General features: G+C 47.9%; 1 protein-coding gene across 2 annotated transcripts in view; it reads left to right on the top strand.

Moving 5' to 3' along the window:
• Positions 1-23,115, top strand: part of TNFRSF14 (TNF receptor superfamily member 14) — a 28,840-nt gene extending 5,725 nt beyond the window's left edge. For both annotated transcript variants that reach the window (XM_060276179.1, XM_060276178.1), the window contains exons 2-9: positions 4,670-4,778; positions 5,697-5,822; positions 7,096-7,251; positions 8,384-8,474; positions 9,666-9,853; positions 10,874-10,890; positions 12,515-15,751; positions 21,569-23,115. In XM_060276179.1, coding sequence (XP_060132162.1) covers positions 4,670-4,778; positions 5,697-5,822; positions 7,096-7,251; positions 8,384-8,474; positions 9,666-9,853; positions 10,874-10,890; positions 12,515-12,625 — 798 coding nt within the window. In that variant the 3' untranslated portion in view covers positions 12,626-15,751; positions 21,569-23,115. The remainder of the gene's footprint in view (positions 1-4,669; positions 4,779-5,696; positions 5,823-7,095; positions 7,252-8,383; positions 8,475-9,665; positions 9,854-10,873; positions 10,891-12,514; positions 15,752-21,568) is intronic.
• Positions 23,116-26,878: the final 3,763 nt, after the last annotated feature.

Raw genomic sequence — 26,878 nt, 5'->3', positions numbered from 1 at the left:
GTTTAGCTTATATGTAAATCTGGCACTGCCCACATGTGTAGGGGTGTGAAAATAAAACTCTTAAGCACTTCCAAAGTAGGGACTAAAATTATAACCAAGATCAGCTTTAAGATACAAAAAAACAAAATATCCTTGATAGCTTGAAAAATGCAACATCCTCCACCATTCTGCTAATTTATTGTATTTGTATCCCACCTTTTTTTCCTTCGAGGAGCTTGAAGGTTCTCCCCCTCCCCATTTCATCCTTACAACAACCCTTTGAGAGTAGGTCAGGATGAGAGGCAATGACTGGCCCCAAGTCCCTCAATGATTCATCATCGTGGCCGAGTGGGGATTTGAACCTTTGACTCCTAGGTCCTAGTGCAGAACTCTAACCACTACACCACACTGGCTCTACACCACTACACCACACTGGGTTGACTAAAATAGCTGTGGGATCCAAGATAGCTGAGGGTTTCCTTGCAGAACTGGCCTCTGACAAAGTCAGCAGCAGAAGGGGGAAAAAACACATCCCTTTCTGTGAATGCAATGGTGCTGACCCCTAGTCACCAGATTTCAGCAGAAAGATTTCAAAAGATTCCATCATGAGGCTGCAATGTTGTGAAACCAGAATTTCCCAGCCAATGTGATTCCGTTAGTTTCGGGCTTCACTTGTAACCATGGCTCCCCCCTACCCGCATTCAGTTAGCACAGCACAGCGATTTCTCTGCCCTTCTTCTTATAACTTGTATATACTTGGCTCTGTCACGTCGTACATTTTTGTAGCTTTTTTCGCTCCCGTGCTTGCATTTCTGCCTCAGTGCCAGACCAGGAGAACCTGTGTCATCTTCCGGAATACAAGACCCATACTTACTGATCATGATCCGTCCTGGCTTGGGATGGTGGGAGTGGTAGGTTCTGCATTCCTGGGTCTGGTTATCTCCCGCTTGGGCTACTGCAACACACTCTACGTGGGGCTACCTTTGAAGGCGACTCGGAAACTACAACTAATCCAGACTTGGCCTGCTTGACTGATGACTGGGAGCGACTGCTTAGACCATATAACACTGGTCCTAAAAGATCTACATTGGCTCCCAGTACATTTCCGGGCACAATTCAAAGTGTTGGTGCTGACCTTTAATGCCCTAAATGGCCTTGGCCCAATTTACCAGAAGGAGGAACTGCACTCCTATCGTTCAGCCAGGTCCAGCTCTGAGGGCCTTCGGGTGGTTCCCTCACTGCGGGAAGGAGAGGTGCCAACTTGAATAAAGTATTGGGGGACAGGTAAGCCCTGTCCCACCTAACTGATCACAAGACATGGAACATGAGCACCATTATAATGGCAATGCCCATCAACCTGGGGCAGGAGTACCCCCTCAAATATTTAATGGGGGGAGGGCAGTGGCGGAGCTTCATGCTCTGGCACCGAGGGGGGGGCGGAAAGCAGGTGGGGGTGGGGCTGACGCGTGTCCTGGGGGTGTGGTGTGCGTCCTGGGGGCGGGGCATGCCGCCTCCAGGGTTGTAGCGCCCAGCGAGGGTGAGGGACAGCTGTGATGGCACCCCACCGAGATTGCACTGCCGGGGGTGGTGAGCTCCCCCCGCACTCCTCTTCCTCCACCAGTGGGGGAGGGCAAAGGGACCTCACCCCCTAGGAGTTGCCTCCTAGGGCAAGAAGTGACGTTAGAGAGAACCACGCAGAGGGCTTTCTTGGTAGCGGCGCCCGCCCTGTGGAACTCCCTCCTGTCAGAAGTCAAAGACAACTTTCAGAAGACTTCTGAAGGCAGCCCTGTATTGGGAAGTTTTTAATGTTTGGTCATAGAATGTTTCATTATTTTATTTATATTCTGCTGGAAGCCACCCAGAGTGGCTGGCACAACCCAGACAGATGGGCAGGATATAAGTAAATAATAATAATAATAATAATAATAATAATAATAATAATAATAATAATAAATACAGTCTGCAACCGAATTAAATACAAATCTGCTCAAGAATATTGGTAACCCCACATGACTGAACCCAGACCTTGTGAACCCAGACCCTGTGATCAATATGAAGACCTTCTTTGGGTGGGCCTTTTTAGTGGTGGCTCCCTGCTGGTGAAATGCTCTCCCCAGGGAGCCGTGCCTGGAATGGCTTCTGTCATTACCTGGGCTTTTGGCCTTGATATGATGGATGGGATTGCAGCCTTCTTTTCTTCTTCTTTTTTCTGTAAGTCCTGACTCTTGTCTGGATAGCTGTGTTTTTATTGCATGTTCTTAATTGGTTTTAATGTACATTACTTTGGGCCATTCTGTGAGAAAAGTGATTAACAACAGCAACAACAACTCTTCCTATCCTATTACTGCCTATTAAGTAGGTTTGGGATTACAGTCCTTGAATTTTATGTCAAGAATGGCGACCCTATGGGCCCCCAGATGTTGGACTACAACTCCCATCATCCTGGGTCATTGGGCATGCGTGCCAAAGCTGATTAGAGTTGGAGTCCAACAGTGTTGGAGGTGTTCAAGTTCTCCTCTCCTGCTTCATACCTACCATTGAATTTATTTGCATGCCAATTCTTCATGCAGCTGACAACAACATAGGTTTGAACACCATGACTGCAAATGCATATTCCGAAAAACGCCTTTGCAAGTCACAAAACAACTCCAGGTTTGTTTGCTCTGGGAATTTCCCTGTGCATAGGTCGATTCTTTGTTTACTCCCTCCGCACCACCCACTTTGATAGACAGGCACGGAACGCCACCTTGTGGAGAAACAAAAGGAGTTCACTATGTTTTTGACCTCCTGTTCCTTGCCTCCCCCCCCGCCCCCCCCGAACATTTTAAAAGCATTCTCTAGCAAAAAACGATTCTCGGCATGTTTACTCAGAAGTAAATCGCACTGTATTCATTGGGCTTTCTCCCAAGCAAGTGTGCACAGGAATGCATTTGATGTACGGATGGGAGAAAAATTCAGTTCACTGCAGTTTTAAAAGCAAATCGCCCTAATTCACTTGTTCCGACACAATATGAGCCTCCTTTAAAATGTGAACTTCTCCAAATTTTGCAGTGCAGCTCTCCAGGCATGGATGGATGCATAGAAAGGCACCTGTTTATGAAAATAAGAACCAAAAATGCATTGGGTGATATCTTAAGTAGCTCTGGGTTGCATCTATTGCCAGTCCCAGGGGTCAGCAACCTTTTCCAGCTGTGGGCCGGTCCACTGTTCCTCAGGCCAGGTGGTGGGCCGGACTATATATTTTTTTTTGGGGGGGGGATGAACGAATTCCTATGCCCCACAAATAACCCAGAGATGCATTTTAAATAAAAGGACACATTCTACTCATGTAAAAACACACTGATTCCTGGACCGTCCGCGGGCCGGATTGAGAAGGCGATTGGGCCACATCCGGCCCACGGGCCTTAGGTTGCCTACCCATGGAGTAGACCAGGCATCCCCAAACTGCGGCCCTCCAGATGTTTTGGCCTACAACTCCCATGATTCCTAGCTAAGAGGACCAGTGGTCAGGGATGATGGGAATTGTAGTCCAAAACATCTGGAGGGCCGAAGTCTGGGGATGTCTGGAGTAGACCCATTGAAATTCATGACTAACATAGGTCTACTAAATTTGTCCCACATTTGGTGTGCATTTAATTCCAGCCACTTGTGTTCAGAGCATTGGTGTCATCAACTGGGCTTTGAGGGCACCACCAGCAGAGGAAGTCTTAGGGTACTACGGCTGATGCAACCACACTGTACAATGGAACAGGAGAGGCAGCCCTCGGCCTGATGTTTATTGTCGAAATTTGAGAGCCCAAAGTCTGCCACTGCCATGATCAGGCCTACCTAGCCAGGCAGGTCTGAGCAACTGTCAAAGGGCAGCAAGGCTCAGTGGCTGGTGTGTGTGTTGGAGGGGAAGAGGTGAGAATCCAAGTCAGGCTGCAGAGAGGCCACTGAAGCACATCCGAACCAGGAAGAGGTTGTTCTTGCTTAGGAGAAGTTGTGAGTGCAAAAGGAAATGCTTTATGGCACTTCCTGTTCCAAAGGCTTGACATTGCCCTCAGGAAAGTCCCTGGCTACTATGCTAGTCAGTTTCTGGTCAGTGTTTGTTTTGCACGTCTTAATTTGTAAGTCTGTTCAGTACCGTTTCGGCATTAAGGTCTGATTTAAAAATAAATACATAAACATGAAAATTCGTATTTCAGTAGCTATTCAAATACATATTTAACAACCGAATCCAAACCCAAGATCTATTGGGATTAGAGAGTTTGGATGCGGTGGATGCTGGGCTTTCCCAGCTCAGCTGGGGCTACTCCAGAGTAAGGTTTCATCCAGACTTCTGTTTGTCCCACCACAGCCCACCCCCACTCGCCAGGGAAACCTGATCTTTAACATTGAATTGGAGCAAACATAAGCACTAGCATGGAAGGCTACCTAGAATGTGGCTCTCAGGCTCCCAAACCTGGACTCAGTTGAAGCAGCAACCTGATAGGAGCTTCATATCTGTTTGCTTCATAACTCCAAAAACCTGGGGGAGAAAGTAATAAGTTCAAGAGCATCCCTGTTTCCTGCTCAAATTTTTCAGGCTGCTGTGTCACATCCTTCTTTGCCTTTCCTGGGGTGGGCCAGGGGGGAACGAAGAATGCACTGAGCCGGGCACAGTGAGACTAAAGTCTCCTTTCTCTCTCGTTTTTGTTCTCCCCAAAAGAGCTTCTGCATCTTCCTCGCAACACAGCTGCTTCTCTACCAGGAAGCCTCCTCCTGTACTGATTCAGAGTATGATATCCGTGGCGAATGCTGCCCCAGGTGTAATCCAGGTAAGCAGGCACGACACCCTTGTTCTTCTCCCTGTAAACAGGGCCGGCCCATCCACTGGCCTTGTAGAGGCAGTTGCCTCAGGTGGCAGGCTGGGGACAACTGGGTGGGGTGGCAGATCCAGAAAAAAGAGGGGCGTCTTCACCGAACTTCGCTGTTTCTACATCAGCTACGGATAGGAACTGCTACCTCCTCCTCCTCTCTAGTCCCCTTTCTTCTCCCCAGTAGCCTCCAGCAAGCTGGGGCTTCTCCAGGCTGCCTCCAGTCGCCTCAGGCAGTAGTGGAGAAGGGGGTGGGGGTGGGTCACACGGGTCCTACCCATTGCCCCACTGTCCCCCTCATTCACCGGCTTAGCCACACTAGTCCCTGGCATTGTCCCCACCCAGACGTGGTTGAGGAGGCTGCTTAACAATTAGGATTCAGAGGAGGGGCGCCATTTTCCCATTTGCCTCAAGCAGCAAAATGTCTTGTGTTGGTCCTGCAAGGTCTGGCATGAACCTAGCATTCTTGAAAGCAAACCGGATCAAGACCCACATTTTTGATGGCCGGAGAATTGATGGGCATGTCCATTGGTCAAGTTGGGTGGGGGAATTAAATACAGTGGTACCTCAGGTTACAAACTTAATTCATTCTGGAGGTCCATTCTTAACCTGAAACCATTCTAACCTGAGGTGCCACTTTAGCTAATGGGGCCTCCTGCTGCCGCCGCACTGCCACCACACGATTTCTCTTCTCATCCTGGGGCAAAGTTCTTAACCCGAGGTACTACTTCTGGGTTAGTGGAGTTTGTAACCCGAAGTGTTTGTAACCAGAGGTGTTTGCGACCCGAGGTACCACTGTATTGGAAAGTTCCCCACGGTAGGTATACAAACCATGGAAATGTGCTGAACCCAACTCTACCTGAACCTCTTTATCCACAGGATACAGAGTCGAGAGAGACTGCACTTCTACTTCCAGTACAACATGTGTTCCTTGTGCTGGGAGGACATACACAAACCGGTCAAATGGGTTGACAAAGTGCTTCAAATGTCAAGAATGTGAATCAGGTAAAAATTCTTCTTGTTTGTTACCCAATTTACTTAGAATACATTGCAAAATATTAATATGAATGCATCACACACAGCACACTGGTAAGAAAACAACACCATATCAGTCTATCCAAAAGATCTGGGGGAAAGAAAAGGTTAGGTTTTTAGCTGGCGCTGAAAAAAATGCCAGCAAAAGGCGCTGGGCAGACTTCACTGAGAAGGGCATTCTGCAGACAGGGAGCCACAACTGAAAAGTCCCTCTCCCTTGTCACCACCCTTTGAGCCACCAGCTAAGTGCTCCTCAGAGTATATCTATTAAATTTAATGAACCTCAGTTATGCCCATTACCTGCAATGACTCTACTCTGAGTACGATTAGCGCTGGTTGCAACCCTCAAGGCCTTGCTCTTAGTGGATGTAAGCCAAATCTCTTCACAGAATGCCTTTGCTGCCCCCCATCTCCATGGTTTAGGGTTGTTGGCCACAGGAGTGGCAGAAGTCGCCTGAGACTTTTTTCATTTCCCACAATGCCTTTGTTCAAGGCTACGTCAGGGTTATAGTGAAATATTAAAATGGCTGCCTGCCATCGCCAGGCAGGGCCCCTGGGGACATGTGTCATCACTAGAAGGTACTGGAGGAGAGCTCTTGAGTCTGGGGACCTGTCCAAGGTGCTGAGCAAAAAAGACTAGGATCCTTTAATTATGCATGTTTATATTTCAGTGCCTTGCCTTACAGATTATTTAAATTATGCATATATAATTGGTCAATGTCACTGAACTGGTGATACATTTATTGATTTTTTTTGTAAGACCAGTGTCTGGCCTTAGCTGGCCACTTAACTGTCCTCATCAGCATCACAAAAGAATGAGCTAGGTTTAAGAGCTAGGTGATGGTGCCCTCCAGGCTAATGGGTGGGCATTTCCTTTACCTAGCTGCTAGGTAGGAGAAGAATAGCCAGATGTGTGTGTGCTGAGCTGCAAGCAGAATGGAAGCTGGGGACACAGAGTCATGCCTGATCTGTGCTGGATCCAAAGCTGCGGCTAATGAAGAAGCAAGATCTGTAGGGGGTTAATGCTGTGGTCCATCTCATGCTCAAGTTGTATATATATATACGTAGATAAAGCCATATATCCTAAAGACACTGCAGTCTCCATTGACCTTCCTGCCAAGTAAACACCTAGAACTCCTTGGTTCTGCCACCACTTGGAGATTGGGGGGGGGGGAATTGAAAAATAATAACAAACATAGCAGTGGCCCCCACAAACCCTCATATCTGTGATTGTGCCTGGCAGGAGCCCATCTAAGAGTTAAAGAAGAATGCACGTATACGAAGAACACAGTCTGCTCTTGCAAGCCTGGCTATTATTGCACTCAGTTCATCAACCACGAGTGTGAACAGTGCTCAAAGCACACCATTTCTCCACCTGGTTTTAAGGTGACACAGCCAGGTAAGTCTCAGTAGAGATTTGGTGCAGTCACTATTCTGCCGATCTTAAAAATAATTTACTTATAGCTCCCATGTTCAGAAGAAAAATAATTATCACAGTGAGCATAAACTCAACCCTAATACTTAAGATGCTGTTAATACAGGGGGGTGGGGAACCTCAGAGCCAGAAGCCATATGCGGCCCTCCAAGCCACTCTATTTGGCTCTTCAGACTACCCCCAGGCTGCACCCCTCTCTGGCTTTGCTTTCCACATGACCGTTTGGCCTGGCTGGAATATGTCCTTGGACTCTGATCCGGCACAGGGGCATAGCAAGGGGGGGTGTTGGGGGCGGTTCGCCCTGGGTGCCACCCTGGAGGGGGGTGACACTTGGCGCCCCCTGCGACTCCCAAACCGCTCACTTGCGAGCGGCTGCCCCTGTAAGGCTGGCTGCCACACATGCGCAGTCTGTATGGGCTGCCACTTGCATGTGCCATTACGGGGCGCCGTGCGTGAGCGGCTGCCCCCATAAGGCCACCATGCACAAGCGGCTGCCCCTGTAAGGTCGGCCGCCCCGCACAAGCGGCAGCCCATATGGACTGTGCATGTGTGGCAGCCCGTACAGACCTTGCATGCGTGGGATGCCACACATGTGCAGTCCATACGGGGTGTTGCTCTCCGGGTACCGCTTGCTCCGCCAGTGATCAGGCCTCTTGCCTCTCTGAATGGAGGATGGTCTATCTGTAGAAACTAGTCTGCTGTATAAATTTGCATCCATTGTCCCACCCACCTTTGGTTCTGGCTCCACCAACCACTGGCATGTGTCCCTTGGAAGGCTGCCCACAACAGAATGCTGTCTTCAGGCTGAAAAAGGCTTCCTCGCCTTGGCTTAATACATCAACACAGTTGGATCACCACTGGTAGAATAGGATGTTGGATAAGATGAGCATTGGAAGGCTCTTTTTATGGTTCTTATGTGAATAGATGATTGACTCTCAAAGCAACAAGGGACTACAATAAAACACAAGGACACAAGATGTCCTTCTGGTTCAGCATCCTGATCTCACAGTGACCAACCAGATGCCCCAACACACAAGCAGGACATAAGCATGAAAGGTGCAAAGGGCTCTATTCCCCTCCTCTCATTCTTTTTCAGGCACAGAAACCAATGACACCTGGTTCGTACCCTGCCCTCCTGGGACCTATTCAGAGACCGAGATGTCCACCTCCTGTGAACCTTGGACTAAGTAGGTGCCACTAAAGACTCGCTCACAGCTGCATTTCCAGTTTGTGGCTGTGTGATGCCACATACCGGTAGTCTTAATTCTACACCTCTTTCCATTCAGTGCTGTTTCCTTCCCATTATTGCTAGGAAGTTAAAGAACTAAGCATGAACTTAGTGAGCCATTATCTTGGTTTGTACAAAGCTTGAATAGAGGTTAGATTATATCCAGGTCCAGAAAAATTGCAAGACAAATAGGTCCACATTTGGCATACAAATGTGTAAATCGGATCTTACTTTATTTGCCATTTTTCACAATTCCTGAATATTCCAATATAGCTGTCGCCTGAAATAACGTATCAATTGTTTTCTCTTAAAATACATATTTAAAGATAAAAGTACACTGAGAATGGGGGAAGAAATTCAATTTTGTTTGCTTTTTGAAACAAAGCTACCCATTTTCTACTTTTCAAATCAATAGTTAATTCAGAAAAAAATTATCCTTCAAAATTCCCAGTACCACGAATGTTGCAATGCAATTCTACAACCAATGTTTACTACAAAAAAAATGTATATATCGGGGGTAATTGTGCACAAAATGCACACATTGGCGAAGATAACATACACAAATGCATTACATTAGGGAGTATTCCTTTCCACAATGTGTGCATTAGTCAAAACAGCATAGAAAAATGGGTGTAACAGGAGAAAATTGCACTAAAATGAGCAATTTCAATGAGGTTTTTTTTTTAAAGGGAAATTGCAATTTGATGCAACCCCCCATACACACACACACACACACACACACACACGAGATTTAAGATAAGAAAAATTAGAAACTGAGGGAAACTGAAAATGACTGATTCACTAATTCCTTGAAATTAGAAGGAGGAGGGAGGAAGCAAGCAAGCAAGATAGTCAGCTAACATTAACAATAACTATATCTTACTGAACCTAATTTAAATGCATAAGTTAATAAAGACAGCCTGGGTATTCCCAAATAAGTATCCAAGTGAAATTGACAATTATAATCTGTATGCACAAACACAGAAAGGTCAGAGAAATCTATCACTGAGTAGTAGGTTATCCATCCAGCTCGTTTCAGCCACAAGCAGTTGCAGGGTCCATTTTTACTGCCCTTCTGTGAGTCTCCACAAATATCAAGCATTCTTCTGAACATTCATTCCTAATTTAACGCTTTCCATTTAACTTTCAGTTGCAGTAAGGCAGGCATGATAGAAGAACGAGCAGGCACAGCAGTTTCCAATGCAGTTTGTGGATGTGTCGGCCAGAGACAGGTGCCTATGCCGGTATTTGTAGCTACTACTGCCATTCTTATTCTGCTGGTTCTTGCCTTAATATGTGGCATCATAATATGGCAATGGAGGAAGCGCATCGAAAAACGTAAGTGTGCAAAGAGTACATGTGCAGTTAAGCAAAAATGAATCCAGAATCTTCATTCCTGTGTCTTGCAAGTGGAACTCTACTTTGAGCAGTCAAAAATCTCTCCCAACCCCGCTTCATTTGGTTTTGCTTCTTTTGCTTGATTGGAGAGGACAAAGAAGGTATACTTGGCTTTTAAGCTAGAGATAAGGAATATCAGGCCTGGGTGGGGGAGTCCAATGTGGCACTCCGGGCCTCTCTAAGTGGCCCTCAGAGCTCTCTCCAGGCCACACCCATCATTGGCACTACTCTCATAGCTGCCAAGTTATCCCTTTTTTACAGGGATTTTCCCTTATGCTGAATAGGTTTCCTCGCGAGAAAAGCGAAAACTTGGCAGCTATGACTACTCTGCATTGTCAGGACCATGTCCATGGCATCTGAAGATGCTTCTTGTATGCCTGGATGTGGGGAGGGAAACTGCCAGGCGTACAGAGGTAAAATTTACATTCATTCCTCTGCCCATTGATCTATCTGGTTCCATCCTCTATTGCCATGTGACTCTTGGAAAATTGTCTGAAGTGAAATCCTTTTGATTGACAGACTTCATTCAACTTCTCTCTGTCTTGTTTGATCAGTGATGTCTCATTAACACATGCAATTTGTCTCTTTTATGGAACACCTGTGATGTGCAAAGGCTAAGGAACCACTGAGGCTCTTATTAACCTCAATGGATTAGTATGGGTTGTATCCAACTAAATTAGAGTAAACCCACTGAAGTTAATGGACCTAAGTTAGTCATACCCATTAATTTCTATGGCATACTCTGAGTAGAACTTAGTTGGCTGCAGCCTCAAGCCAACAGGTTCAAATTAGGAGAAAGGGGTTTTGTTTTTGTTTTTGCCTTTTTTAAGCTAATCATTAAGGAGGGCCTGGTCAGTGCTGCTCCTTCTATTCTCAAATGGAGGCATTTTTAGAAAATCTCATCCTTAAAAATGTCATCTACAGGGTTTTTGAAAAAAGCTCTTCTCTTCTTCTTCACAGGTGCTCCCAGAGAACAGGTGAGTATTCGTTTACATAAGCCTTTTACAACTCCTTCTCTTCTGCCCATATTCCTTTCAAAATGCAATTTCAGCATATATTAAGCATTGCTACTGCACTTTCTCTTTCCTTCTCTTGTACTGTTGCCCCTCTAAGCTCCCTGCTCTCTTAAAGACTCCCACCCACCAGGGGTGCAAACTCTATGGGGCTGAGCTGCCTCCCCCCCCAATATCTGTTGGCATGCTGCCAAGTCTCCCGTATTCCCCGGGAAACCCCCGTTTTCCCAGCCGTTCCCAGCTGGAAAAACGGATATTTTTGTCGCGGTAGCCATTTTGGAACTGGGCGGAGCATGCTCAGAAGCGACTTCCGATGCCACTTGCCCAGTTCCAAAATGGCCGCGGCGCAACTTCCGGCGCGACGGCCATTTTGGAACTGGGCAGACCATGCTCAGAAGCAGCTTCCGGTGCTGCTCTACCCAGTTCCAAAATGTCGGCAGCGCTACTTCCGATCTGCCAATCCCTTATTTTTCCGGCAGGAACTTGGCAGGTATGCTCAATGTTGAGAGGGCAGGGGATGCCAAGTGTGAAGCCAAGAGTGACACAGCTTCTGAGTGCTCCTTCTGAGTGCACGAGAGAAGGAGCCCCCGGCCATTGATGCTGACGAAGATTCAAAGTCGCATGTGTGTGACATGCGACGGACCCCCTCAATCTTGGGCAGAACTTGGGGTCTCTGCTACCCACTGCCCACTTTGCTTGCAACTTCTTTCTGGATTATCTGCCACAGGGATGGGGAAACTCAGGCTTTAATTTGTTGTATTTTATCTTGTTAAATTGCCTTTTGGTGTTTTCTTTTGTATAAAGTGACTGGTACATGTAACAAACAGATAAAGTACTGGTGAGAATCAGTAAGATGTGGGGCAACCTCTCCTGAAAGTGTCAGAGGAATTTCCTCTCCTCCCCAAGGAAGCAGCAGGAAAACCACCCCTGTTTTCTTTCTCTCCTCTTTTCAATAGCAGGGGAAGAATAGTCTCCAGAAACTGAGAGTGTTGGTGTCTACACCAGGGATGATGAACCTGGTGCCCTCCAGATGTTGCTGACTCCAGCTCCCAGGCAGCCCCAACTAGCATGGCCAATGATCAGGAGTTATGGGAAGTGTAGTCATGCAACATCTAGGGGGGCACCAGATTCTCTCCCCAGCTGGGTCTACACCCATGCATGAAAACTTGGGAACTGTGGGTAATAGCCAACCAAGTTCTACTCAGGGTAGACGCACCAAAGTTAAGGACTCCAAGTTAGTCATGACCATTAATTTCAATGGATCCCCACAGATGAGAGGACTAACCCTGTACATTTGTGAGAGACACTGGAGATCTCCAATGGGCAGTTCTCTGCACCTCCTACCAAACTGCAATCCCCAGATCCTTTGTGGGAAAACTAGGAACAGTAACTTTGGTATAAAAATGATTTCAACATAGTGTAAAAAATATCCAGTGTTTATTCAGCAAAACACCTTACCCCTTGATGGTGCTGTTGTGATCTAGAAGTGGAATCAGAGTTGGGGCTGGAGGAAGGTCACATTTCTACTTATTTGGCATTGCCTGAATCCATCAATATATTGTATTCATACAAATCTGCCTTGTTCTAGGAGGAACGAAATGGAGATTATCTTCCTGTTCAAGAGAATGACAACAATATGGTGGCACCTATGCAGGAAACGGGTCAACACCCTGGAGAACCAGCATTCACAATGGCATGACTGACCAGAATTTTTGGTTCGGAAAGCCCTGGTGCACCTTGCAAGCAACAGCCGTGGACATATGCACTGGATGAACTTTTAGAGAGGGAGAAACACATTAGTAAATGCAACAGAAAACAGGAGGTGGTTAGTTTCCTCTCTGAACTTCTCATCATCCATCTTGAAGATGTAGGTTGCAGTGAAGAAAGGGAAAGATGTGGAAATCTTCACTGAAGGACAGATCAAGGCTGAAGAGGGAACATATCTTGGGGGAAAGGAGAAGATCGTCAAACGATGAAATTCATACCAGAAGATATAGTGATGGCCACCAACTTGGATGACTTTAAAAGACAAATTCATGGAGGAATTGGATTTGTATGGACACTATTCAGGTCCTGCTTGTGGCCATCTGGTTGGCCATTGCGAGAACAGAAGGAAGGACATATTGGCCTTTGGTCTGATCCCCAACAGGGCTCTTCTGGTATTCTGAAAGAAGGTAGAGTGGGAGGTTCACTACATCAATAAAAACAATGCATTTCCTAGGGTCTGAAACCAAGCCGGAATTGGGGGAGGATTTTGCTCTGTCCCTTTGCTCCTCCTACCAGTCAGGCCTTCTCAGAGATTGGTGCTTTCTTTCTTTCTTTCTTTCTTTCTTTCTTTCTTTCTTTCTTTCTTTCTTTCTTTCTTTCTTTCTTTCTTTCTTTCGAGTTCTGACACTAATATCAGATGGTGCATGGAATGGTTGGGTGATGCCTTGTGACTGGAAACTCTCCCAGGAAATGATATAAGCTTCACTCAATATTTCTCAGTTGATGGAGGCAGGGAAACCCAAACTTACTTCCACCTGCTCTTTAGATGGGGATGAAATCAGACTCTAGGAGGATGAAAAAGCCGTGTGTGTGTGTGTCTCTGTGTGTAACATTACTCCATACTGAACACAATGAGTTCTGCTTTGCGAGAGTGTTGACAGATGCAGTATCCGGGGTCCAATCCCAGCTCACAGGCTTGGGCTAAACCCTGACGGATCATGGACAAAATGGAGAGCAACCAGCAAAGCACTGAGTGAATGGCCAATGTAACACCAGCTGTCCAAGCAACCAGACAGCAGGAAAGAACAGACTGCAGCCATAATCAGAGGCAGTATGATACTGAATACCAGCTGCTGGGAATCACAAGTGAGAAGAGCCCTGTTGCATTCAGGTCCTACTTGTGGGCTTCCCATTGAGGCATCTGGTTGGCCACTGAGAAGAGGATGCTGGACTAGACAGGCCTTTGAACTGATCTAACAGGGCATCTCCTATGTTCTTAGGTTCTCCAGGCCAACAGTCTAGGAGTTTTGCCTTTCCAAGTCTGCAGTGCCTTAGGATGTGACAGAGACATGTGTGGCCTACCAGTTGGGATCTGAAGCTGGATAGACATAGGGAAAGGGAGAGCTCTGCAGCATCCTGGGCTACTGGCGAGGCTTGGCTAGAGTCCAGGGTAGTTCACAGACAGCAAGGTCAAGAGGCAGCTGAGAGCAGTGCAGGATTCAGAGTGCAGGTGAATATCAAGACAACCTCAGACCAGGAATTGGGAAACTTTTTACAGCCCAAGGGCTACATTCCCTTCCAGGCAACCTTTTGGGGGCCACAGGCAGGAATCGAGGGGGGGCAACTAAAATCACATCTGTCTTCATTCAGCAGGCTAGTTTCTATGCACAACCCGTCTCTATCCTCATGCAAGCTGGCAAGATCCATTATCAGAATTTCAGAGCTTAGAGGTCTAGACCAGGCATCCCCAAATTGTGGCCCTCCAGATGTTTTGGCCTACAACTCCCATGATCCCTAGCTAACAGGACCAGTGGTTGGGGAAGATGGGAATTGTAGTCCAAAACATCTGGAGGGCCGAAGTTTGGGGGGTGCCTGGTCTAGACAGAGAGGCTTAGAATACTACAGCAGCTGGACATTGCATGGACAGGCGCAGTCCCCCAAACCCCAGGTGACCCCCGAGAGGAATAATGACTCAAGACAACTTGCTATAGGACTAAAATTGGCCACAACTTTATTAAGATTCAGGTGTAACTCAGGTGAGGCTGGCATTTGTTCCCTGGGCCTAAGGTTCCTACACCTGCGTTATTTGATTGATTGGAACCCAACTGGCTTTGTAAGTAATTTGAGCGCCTGCTGAATTAGAAGCTGCAGTTCTACTCTCTGGCCAGCTGCAGTGGTGGTGCTGTGGAGCAAAAGCAGTGTGGAACAGGAAACAGCAAGGCAGCAGTTCCGTCCTTTGGTAAACTATCATAGTGGGTGAATCGTGTGCTAATCTCTGACAAAGTCCCCAGCTGAAGACCCGAATGCTTTTTAGGTGTTTGGTCCAGAATAACATGAAACCTTCAATTCCAAAGAACAAGGTGATCTCTAGAAAAGCAGAGATAAATTTCCATTGACTAACTACATATATATTATGGGAGAGATTTGCATTAAAAAGAACAACTAAGTGTGCCAAGGGATGGGATGAGAATTCTCAGACTTGCAGCCGCCACCTGCAGTTAACAAAATTTCATAGGGATTCTGTATTTATATCTGCATGTGTTTTGTAGGCTGTGTTGTGTAGTGGTTAGAGTGCTGGACTAGAACCTGGGAAACCACAGTTCAAATCCCACACCTTTTTCATTGTCGTAAGGATAATATGGAGAGAGGGAGAACCATGTAGGCCACCTTGAGCTCCTTGGAGGAAAGTGGATTATAAATGCAATCATAAATAAAAATCTACAGCTGAAACATGTCATTACAGCCCTATGAATAACTGTCATGGTGTTCTGTTCTTGCTTATCTTAGCCTATAGTTGCTTAGATCCTTTGCTTAAGAATTAATATTAACATAAATTAAATGGTGCTGTGAGTGTGTGTAAATAATGTTCTATTTATTTGTCTGTCTCCCTGTGTGTACTTTCTTCCTCCACAAGCAAGTTGCCCAAAGTGGCTTACAAATAAAAAAATATTAAAAACCAAAACAGTGACCCAACTATTAAAACAGAAATGATCCAACTAAAAACAAAAAAAACTAAAAACTAAAAAAAACTAAAAACAAAGCGCTGTTCAACAGTGGAACAGGCTCTCGCAAGAGGTGGTGGATTCTCCTCCCTTCGAGGTCTTTAAGCAGAGGTTGGGTAGTGTGAGGGACAGGGGATATCGCGAAGTCCCTCCCCTCCTGAGTTCAAGCCCATCACCGACCACAGGGGAAAGCAGAGGGAGCTCCGATTCCAGTGGGGAAGCAGGAAGTCGGGTCCGAGGCTCAGGCAAGGTAGCGGAGCCAGGGTCCCAGGTGGGACAGGAAGGGGCAAGTAAGGGGGGGAGACCCATCCCCCCAACTCCGGAATTACGCAGAAAGAGGAGGGGAAAGAGGATGGGGCTTCCAAGGCTTTTGTGTTGGGGAAAGACGCGCCAAAAGTCATTCGGAGGTTCTGATACCGACTGACCACATCACTCCGTGTAAATAGCAATGACTTCAGCACTGTAAATACGCAGCACCAATAAAAGAATAAAATGCAGAGCTGCGTAGCGTCGTTACTCTGAAGTAGCCTACTCCGGCCACTGTGACAGCAACCTCCGAATCTTTTTTTGGGCTACTTTGGAGTTGCCGGGATGAGCGTGTCAGAGGCGGAGAGATGGCGGCAGATCGCGGAGAAAGCCCAGGAAGACCTGCAGCAGCTGTCGCTGCAGGCGCAGGGGGAATTAAAGGCAGCTAAAGAAGAGACTAAGAAGGTCCAGGACGACCGGCTACAACTTGCGGAACAGGTGAGAGCGCTTCAGGAAAGAGAGCAGCAATTAAGGGCGGTGGCGGTAGACCTCCAAAGCAAGCTGGATGCAGAGAAAGACAAGGCGGGAGGGGCCCCCCAAGTCCAAGTGCTGCCAGGAAGGAGAGCCGGGACCCTAGTAAGCAAGTTCAATGGAGACCCGAGGGAATATCATGGCTTTGAGACTGAAATCGTGTATGCTCTTGAGCTGCACCATAATGAGTTCCCCGATGATGAGCACAGGGTAGCGTTTATTGTGGAGCACCTTACCGGGGCAGCCAGGGAGTGGCTAAGACCGTTAATCGCAACCAAGAATCCTTGCATGAAAAATGTCAAACAATTTCTAGAAGGTTTGAAAACGATGTATTCGTCCGATAGTCATATGGACCAGACTAAGGAGGAACTTCATAATTTACGCCAAGGAAATATGACAGTTCGCGCATATTGGGCGAAATTCACCATGCTGGTGCACAGACTGGGGTGGGAACTAGAGTCGCCTCCTATGCAAGCGGCGTTCTACTTGGGTTTGCACGAGGAGGTGAAGGATGAGCTCTCGAGAGGTCCAAAGCCCAGTACTATGGATCAGCTGAGCAAAGCGGCTCTGGCGGTGGGGGTGAGACAGGAATCCCGGTGGAGCGACAAGCAAGCAACGCGCGCAAAGCGGGCTTGGTTCCCACGGTCGCAGGAGAAGCCACTCCCCCAACAACCCTTTCAAGCCACGCCTGGGGCCAGCCAGGACCAGGAGCCCATGCAGATTGATAGCGCGCGCGCGCGGGCTTTTCAAACCCCAGCGGCGCCAAGACGCAAGGAGGGAAGGGGCGGGAATTGCTTTCTCTGCAACTCCCCCCAGCATCTCATCAGAGACTGCCCACATCGCAGGGAGTGGCAATGAAAGGCGGGAACGGTGGTGCCCTCCCCCACTGACGCAGCACCACAGCAGGGAAACGGGAAAGCCTGGCTGCAGGAGACAAGGGGCAGCAGCCAGGCACAGTCAGCAGACAACAGCCCCAGCCCGCCCACCCGCACAGAGCGGAGCAGAGCCAGCCCACCCCTCCCAGAGCAGGAGTGGTTCTAGAAGTCACGCTAACGCTCCCAAATGGCTATCCATTGACGGTCCTCGCACTAATTGACAGTGGTGCCTCAGCCAACTTCTTCTCGAGAAACTTTGCAGAAGAGCACCAGATCCAGCTTCTGCAGCTGGATTTTCCTCTGCACGTGGCAACCATTGACGGCAGAGAGTTGCTGGGAGGGGCCATCACACATCAAACCCCCCCCCATGAGAATGACGGTGGGAAGGCACTCAGAGACACTGGCATTCAACGTCACCACCATCTCAGACCCCCCCATCGTCTTGGGCATGAGCTGGCTGGCGCGCCACGACCCCTCCATCAGTTGGCACCAGAGATGCATCACGTTTGGGTCGGACTTTTGTCTGGAACATTGCATGCAGCACCAACCAGGGGAGGGGCCTCCGATAGCCACGGTGGCCACCATGCATGTCAAAGGGGGTGAGGCGATACCCAAGCCGTACTGGGACCTGCAGGAGGTCTTCAGCGAAGCGGAGTCCGACCACCTACCCCCGCACAGGCCTTTTGACTGCCAGATCAACCTGGTGCCAGGGGCGACGATACCCCCAGCCAAGCTGTACGCCATGTCAGACCAGGAACTGGAGGATCTGCGCGCTTTCATCGACAAGAACCTCAAGCGGGGGTTCATCAGAGAAAGCAAGGCAGCAGGGGGCAGCCCGGTCTTCTGGGTGGACAAGAAAGACACGCAACAGCGCCGTCTTGTGGTGGATTTTAGACGGCTGAATTCAGTGACAGAGCCAGTGGCTTTCCCCATGCCCAGAGTGGACGATCTCCTGACAGCGGCACGCAGGGGCAAGATTTTCACCAAGCTGGACCTACGGGGGGCGTACAACTTGATCAGGATCCGGGAAGGCGATGAATGGAAAACCACGATGTTCACGCCTCTGGGCTCTTTTGAATATCTGGTGATGCCCTTCGGGTTGCAAGGGGGCTCAGCATGCTTCCAGGCCTTCATGCACCACGTCCTGGGGTCCCTCCTCTTCAAGAAATGCCTGGTCTTCCTGGATGACATCCTTATCTATTCCAATGACCCAGTGCAGCATGTGAAAGATGTCAGGGAGGTGTTGCAGCGCCTGAAGGAGAACCACCTGTATGTGAAGCTGGAGAAGTGCAAGTTTCACACCAAAGAGGTGGACTTCCTGGGCTACAAGCTGTCAGACAAGGGGCTGGCGATGGACAAGGACAAGGTGCAGGCCATCCTGGACTGGCACAGCCCCAGGACGCGCAAAGATGCCCAACGCCTACTAGGCTTCGCCAACTTCTACAGGAAGTTCATCAAGAATTTCTCTCGCGTTACGGCTCCCATCACTGACTGCCTGAGAGGCAAACAGAAGTTCAGGTGGACACCAGAGGCGCAAGCAGCGTTCGAAAGCCTCAAGAGGGTGTTCGCCTCAGACCAGAACCTGTTCCACGTGGTTCAGGACGCGCCCCTACGCGTTGAGACAGATGCTTCTGATAAAGCTGTGGGCGCCATTTTGTTGCAACTGGACGCCAACAGAGAGTGGAGACCCTGTGCCTTCTTCTCCAGGAAGTTGACCCAGCCAGAGCGCAACTACACGGTGTTTGATAAGGAACTTCTTGCGATCCACGCAGCGTTCAAGCATTGGAGACACTTCCTGGTGGGCGCCAAGCACCCCATCCAGGTGTGCACAGACCACAAGAACCTGGAGTTCTGGAGAACTGCCAGGGTGCTCAATCAGCGGCAGATACGGTGGGCAGAGTTCTTCTCGAACTTCAACTTCTCCATCCACTACATCCCGGGAGAGCAGAATGTCAGGGCGGATGCCCTCTCCCGCAAGCCAGAGTACATGGAGGAGGAGGCGCCACCAGCACCCAGGCACATTTCCCCCCCGTCAGCATGGTCCTGCGGAGCAGCAGTGGTGAGCGAGGCAGAACTCACAGCACTGACGGCAGTGGATGAATTTGCCAACCGCATCTTCAGAGAACTGAGAGGGGGGAGGGAGCAGGCAAAAGACTTTGCAGAACGCAGGGGGCTGCTTTTCTACAAGGGTGCACTGTACCTGCCCACCACCCAGCTTAGACGTACGGTCCTCAAGCAGATGCACGACAACCCAACGGCGGGTCATTTTGGAAGGGACAAAACCGCTCACCTAGTCATGAGACACTTCTGGTGGCCAGGGGTGCGGGAAGATGTTCGAGACTATGTACGGGGCTGTGACACCTGCCAGCGGGCAAAGGTGGTTAGAGCAGCGCCACCAGGATTGCTGGAGCCCTTAGCCACACCACACAGGCCGTGGGAAGTGGTGTCCATGGACTTCATCACAGATCTGCCTTCTTCCAGGGGCAAGACCGCAGTGTTGGTGGTGGTGGACCTCATGTCCAAAATGTGCCACTTTATACCGTGTGCCAGGGCGGTCTCGGCAGAAGAGACAGCCAAACTGTTTGTTGACCACGTATTCCGACTGCATGGATTACCTTTAAGGGTTATTTCGGATCGTGGCCGCCAATTTGTTTCCAGGTTCTGGCGGCGGCTCATGAACCTCCTGCAGGTGGAGGTCAGCTTGTCGACGGCTAGACACCCGCAGACCAACGGACAGGCGGAGAGGGTCAACGCCATTCTGCAGCAGTACCTGAGATGCTACGTCAGCCAGCGGCAAACAGACTGGGTGGATCGCCTGCCACTGGCAGAATTTGCCTACAACAATGCGGTGCACGTCTCCACAGGGGTGTCGCCCTTTAAGGCCAATTACGGGCGCGACCTCAGATCTTTCCCAGAGAGGGAGGGGGAGGAGGAGGAGGAGGGCCCACAGGCTGAGGATTGGGCAGAGGAACTGGAGACGGTGCACCAGCAGCTCAGAGAACACTTGGAGAGGGCCAAGGAAGCGTACAAAAAGGGGGCAGATCGCCACAGGCGACAAGGGGAGGTCATCAGGGTGGGGGACAAGGTTTGGTTGTCCTCGGAGGGCCTTCCCACCAGAGGGAGGTGCAAAAAGCTGGCACCCAGACGGCTGGGCCCCTTCACGGTCACGCAACAGGTCAACCCGGTGGCATACAGGCTGGCACTGCCAGAGGAAATGAGGGTGCATCCAGTGTTTCATAGATCGCTGCTGTCGCCGTACAGGGAAAGCAGCAGGCTCCGAGACAGCGAACAAACCCCCGAGGGAGGGGGGGAGAGGGGAGGCAGGGAGCAACTAAATGAAGCCACGGCCATCCTTGATTCACGGAGAGGGGTGGGGGGCCTGGAGTACCTCATGGCATGGGAGGACGCTCCACCATCCCAGAATGAATGGGTCCCAGCCACTCAGATACAGGAGGAATTCTTGGTGGAAGAATTTCACGCCCTCTTTCCCCACAGACCCAAGCCCTGGCACATGGAAAGGGAGGGGGAGGAGGAGGAGGCACGGGAGAGCAGCTCACCATGGCGCTGGGAAGCGGAGTTTGAGGAATCGGGAGACGAGGTATGGGTGTCACCGAGATCCACCCAGTCAGAGGCAGAAGCAGATTGGCAGCACATTTTTACCCCCACCAGCTCGGACGCCACGGACTTTTTGGGATTCCAGTCCTCCCAGGCGGAAGGGGGGGCCTCGCAGGACTGGGCGGAGGTGTTCACACCAACGGGCTCGGAAAGCACTGAGTTCTTAGGCTTCCAGTCGTCACCGACACCTGGGGGGGACCTGGGGAGGGGAGAAGGGGAGCTTGGGAGGGGGGTGGATGTGAGGGACAGGGGATATCGCGAAGTCCCTCCCCTCCTGAGTTCAAGCCCATCACCGACCACAGGGGAAAGCAGAGGGAGCTCCGATTCCAGTGGGGAAGCAGGAAGTCGGGTCCGAGGCTCAGGCAAGGTAGCGGAGCCAGGGTCCCAGGTGGGACAGGAAGGGGCAAGTAAGGGGGGGAGACCCATCCCCCCAACTCCGGAATTACGCAGAAAGAGGAGGGGCAAGAGGATGGGGCTTCCAAGGCTTTTGTGTTGGGGAAAGACGCGCCAAAAGTCATTCGGAGGTTCTGATACCGACTGACCACATCACTCCGTGTAAATAGCAATGACTTCAGCACTGTAAATACGCAGCACCAATAAAAGAATAAAATGCAGAGCTGCGTAGCGTCGTTACTCTGAAGTAGCCTACTCCGGCCACTGTGACAGGTAGCCATCTATCTTGTAGGATTTAGTGGAGATTCCTGAATTGCAGGGGGTTGGATTAGATGAGCTTTGGTTCTATGAAAACAGCAGCCAAAACAGATGAAACATCAAATGAAAGAATGGCACTCCCAGTTAAGTTTAAGAAGGCATGTTTTCAGCTAACTGTAGAGTACAAATAAGGAATAAGGTAACTCAAGTTCCTGAGGCAGGGAGTTCCACATAGGAAGATGCTTTGGACTGAGTCAGACCGTTGGTCCATCTAGCTCAGTGTTGCCTACATTGATTTCTGGTATGGGTATCTCCCAGCCTTACCTGGAGATGCTGGGGATTGAACCTAGGACCTTCGGCATGCAAAGCAGGTGCTCTACCACTGAGCCATGGCCCTTTCCCATATGAGGCACCACTGCATGGGATGCCCTCTCAGGTCTTGTCATGCCAATGGCACATGCAAGAAGGACACAAGTGCCATTCCCAAAAAGCTGGGCAGATTCACATAAGAGAGGAAGATGGTTCTTCAAGGAATTTGGTCCCAAGTCATTTAGGATACTAGGGAAATAGCAGCCTCATGCTTGGCTTTCCTTGGGAATTCTAAGAAAGCAGGAAAAATCAGTGCAGTTTAGCAAGACTGAGTGCATCTTCTTGATCCAAACAGCGCCCAGTTGTATCCAGATGTAAAGGAAAACCTGCTGTTGGAACTCAGGAACCTTTGTGCAAAATTTGGTGACAATATCTTAAGGCGTGTCCAAATGTAGAGCAAACCAACAATTTCTAAACTATAGAATAGATACTAGGGTGATGACTTTTTCATTTTTTTCTCAAAAATTATTTCCTGTAGCACAAATGGATGAACTTTTGCCTATTAATGACTAAAATGACGTATATTCCATTGAAATATTTAAAAAGGTTATGCACAAACCGTTTTTAATTTTTTTTGTATGCCGTTTTACTATTTCATAAAATTGTACTAACAATTCTATATATATTTTGTATCAAATTTGGACACAACACCACATTCCACAATGGGGAATGTTCTTAGCAACATAGGGTATACAAATGTCACACCTGCACAAGGTAAAAGCCCCTTTTTGGGACATCAAAATTCAGCCAGCAGATCCTGCCGGACATGCTGGGAAAAGAACCTACAGGAGAGGTAGCAAAACATCGTCCTCTAGCGGCGTCTATACTGTTACTGCAGCTAAAAAAAGCTTTCTTGTGTGTTTGATGACCCTATATAATGTTGTATATATGTGACTCTAAAGCTTGGGTTCAATTTTATATCTGCTTACAGTGACTTAAAAAATGGTCAAAAAACTGATAAATAAAATTTTTTAAATCATTTTGTGCGTGAGGTTTTTTAATCAAATCTCTTTGAAAGTAAGATTTCATCTAATCTTTCATTAAAGCTCATCAAATTATGATACAGGGAAATGAGGTTGTAAAAAAGTCATCACCCTAATAGATACTCATCACCTTGAATTGCCCTTGGTGGTAAATTTATGCAGGTACCAATTCATGAGCGCCTTTGCCCTTGCATGTCTAACAAGGTAGAATCTGTGACTCACATTCTTTCATTTTGTGAACTTTATAGTGAATCATAGAATCATAGAGTTGGAAGAGACCACAAGGGCCATCCAGTCCAACCCCCTGCCAAGCAGGAAACACCATCAAAGCATTCCTGACAGATGGCTGTCAAGCCTCTGCTTAAAGACCTCCAAAGAAGGAGACTCCACCACACTCCTTGGCAGCAAATTCCACTGCCGAACAGCTCTTACTGTCAGGAAGTTCTTCCTAATGTTTAGGTGGAATTTTCTTTCTTGTAGTTTGAATCCGTTGCTCCGTGTCCGCTTCTCTGGAGCAGCAGAAAACAACCTTTCTCCCTCCTCTATATGACATCCTTTGATATATTTGAACATGGTTATCATATCACCCCTTAACCTTCTCTTCTCCAGGCTAAACATACCCAGCTCCCTAAGCCGTTCCTCATAAGGCATCGTTTCCAGGCCTTTGACCATTTTGGTTGCCCTCTTCTGGACACGTTCCAGCTTATCAGTATCCTTCTTGAACTGTGGTGCCCAGAACTGGACACAATACTCCAGGTGAGGTCTGACCAGAGCAGAATACAGTGGTACTATTACTTCCCTTGATCTAGATGCTATACTCCTATTGATGCAGCCCAGAATTGCATTGGCTTTTTTAGCTGCTGCATCACACTGCTGACTCATGTCAAGTTTGTGGTCAACCAAAACTCCTAGATCCTTTTCACATGTACTGCTCTCAAGCCAGGTGTCTCCCATCCTGTATTTGTGCCTTTCATTTTTTTTGCCCAAGTGTAGTACTTTACATTTCTCCTTGTTAAAATTCATCTTGTTTGCTTTGGCCCAGTTGTCTAATCTGTTAAGGTCATTCTGAAGTGTGATCCTGTCCTCTGGGGTGTTAGCCACCCCTCCCAACTTGGTGTCATCTGCAAACTTGCTCAGGATTCCCTCAAGCCCATCATCCAAGTCATTGATAAAGATGTTGAACAAGACTGGGCCCAAGACAGAACCCTGTGGCACCCCACTAGTCACTACTCTCCAGGATGAGGAGGAGCCATTGATGAGCACCCTTTGGGTTCGGTCAGTAATCCAGCTACAAATCCACTGAATGGTAGCATTGTCTAGCCCACATTTTACCAGCTTCTTTACAAGAATATCATGGGGCACCTTGTCAAAGGCCTTGCTGAAATCAAGATAGGCTACATCCACAGCGTTCCCTTCATCTACCAGGCTTGTAATTCTGTCAAAAAATGAGATCAGATTAGTCTGACATGACTTATTTTTCAGGAACCCATGCTGACTTTTAGTGATCACAGAGTTTCTTTCTAGGTGCTCACATACTGTTTGCTTAATGATCTGCTCTAGAATCTTTCCTGGTATTGATGTCAGGCTGACTGGGCGGTAATTGTTTGGGTCCTCTCTTTTCCCCTTTTTGAAAATAGGGACAACATTTGCCCTCCTCCAGTCTGCTGGAACTTCGCCTGTTCTCCAGGAATTTTCAAAGATTATTGCCAGTGGTTCTGAAATCACCTCTGCCAGTTCTTTTAATACTCTTGGATGTAGTTCATCTGGCCCTGGAGACTTGAATACATCTAAACTAGCCAAGTATTCTTGTACTACCTCCTTACTTATTCTGGGCTGTGTTTCCCCTGCTGAATCATCTGCTCCATATTCTTCAGGTCGGGCGTTGTTTTCTTTCTTGGAGAAGACTGAGGCAAAGAAGGCATTGAGGAGTTCTGCCCTTTCTCTGTCCCCTGTTTGCATTTCACCATCTTCTCCTCTGAGTGACCCCACTGTTTCCTTGTTTTTCCTTTTGCTACGGACATACCCATAAAAGCCCTTTTTGTTGCTTTTAACCTCTCTGGCGAGCCTGAGTTCATTCTGTGCTTTAGCTTTTCTGACTTTGTCTCTACACGTGCTGGCTATATGTTTGAATTCCTCTCTGGAGATTTCCCCCCTTTTCCATTTTTTGTACATATCCCTTTTAAATCTTAACTCAGTCAAAAGTTCTTTAGATAGCCAGCCTGGCTTCTTTAGGCACCTTCCATGTTTCCGTCTCATTGGTATTGCCTGAAGTTGTGCTTTTAATATCTCCCTTTTAACAAACTCCCAACCATCATGAACTCCCTTCCCTTTTAGTATTACTGTCCATGGGATTTCACCCAGCGTTTCCCTAAGTTTTCTGAAGTCGGCTTTCTTAAAGTTTAGAATTTGGACCTTAGTGTGCTTGGTTGCTCCTTTCCGCTGGATAATAAACTCCAGAAGAGCATGGTCACTCCCACCTAATGATCCTGCCACTTCTACCCCACTAACCAAGTCATCACTATTGGTTAGGACCAGATCTAAAATGGCTGATCCTCTTGTTGCTTCTCCCACTTTCTGGACAATGAAGTTGTCTGCAAGGCCAGTGAGGAATCTGTTCGACCTTATGCTCTTGGCTGAGTTTGACATCCAACAAATATCAGGATAGTTGAAATCCCCCATTACTACTATCTCACTTCCTTTGGAATGCTTGGCCATCTGTTCCAGGAAGGCATCATCTGTGTCCTCAGTTTGGCTTGGGGATCTATAGTAAACTCCCACAATGAGATCACTGTTGTTTTTCTCTCCCTTAATTTTGACCCAGATACTCTCAATTTGGCTTTGAAGTTTTAAATCCTGGATCTCTTCACAGGTATACATATCCCTAACATATAAAGCTACTCCTCCTCCTTTCCTGTTTGGTCTATTTCTCTTAAATAGATTGTATCCCTCTATTACTACATTCCAGTCATGAGACTCATCCCACCAGGTTTCAGTGATGCCTATTATGTCATATTTAGTTTGCTGTACCAAGAGCTCAAGTTCATCTTGTTTATTTCCCATGCTCTGTGCATTAGTATACAGACATTGAAGACCGTTGATCATTCCCCCATGTCTCTTATTTAAGGATATTTTCGTCCCACCACTAGGTCTGCATGCTGCTTGCTCCATTTGGTCCTTGACATTTGGATGATCAAGGAATGAGCTCGACTTATTTTACCCCTTTTATCAAAATTTACACCCTTGCAATATTATTTGGAATTCCCCCCCCCCCCCCGAACTCTTACGAAAATTCCTTCTGGAAGATTCCTCAAGCCCAGTGTCATATGACGTGGCTAAATTCTGCACTTTAGCTATCAAGAAACGTAAATCCCTTCTATTGAATGACACATTGCAAATTCCTTTTGTGTAATTGTTTTATTTCTGGTGATGTTATTGCTGATTTTCATTTGTTTGGAATTATGATATTCTGTATTGCTGGCTTTTGCTGTAATAATAAAAAAAATGAATTGAATTGCCCTTGGTTACAGATCAGAAGCTAATGCATTAAGGAGGTCACAAGATCTCGGCACTTTCCCCCATGGTGCTGTCATATGATCACTATTTTGCAGAAAGAGGTCAAGTGCAAACCTGAAATTTAGGCTCGCTCAGTTAAAGTGGATTCAAGCATTCAGTTGCCCAGGTGCACTTAAAAAAACAACAACAGAGAGAGACTTTTGTGGTTAGGAAATCACAAGGAAATGCATTGGAATGTGTGGGAGGAACAACTGATTCACAGGAAAGATGTGTAAGCGCTGCACAAACAAATCAGGATGGGATGCCTATTGCTTACCTATTGCTATCAATGAACTGGTATTCAGAGGCCTACTGTATCTGATCTTGAAGGTATGAGGTGTAGCCATAGATGTATGGTTGACTACTTTGAGGGCAGAATCTAGATGGCCTTTGGTCTGATCCAGCTGGGCTCTTCTTATGT

The sequence above is a fragment of the Zootoca vivipara genome, chromosome 6 (assembly GCF_963506605.1).
Source record: "Zootoca vivipara chromosome 6, rZooViv1.1, whole genome shotgun sequence".
NCBI classification, from domain to species: domain Eukaryota; kingdom Metazoa; phylum Chordata; class Lepidosauria; order Squamata; family Lacertidae; genus Zootoca; species Zootoca vivipara.
The sequence above is the reverse complement of the archived record's forward strand: the minus strand, read 5'-3'. Positions and strand labels throughout refer to the sequence as shown.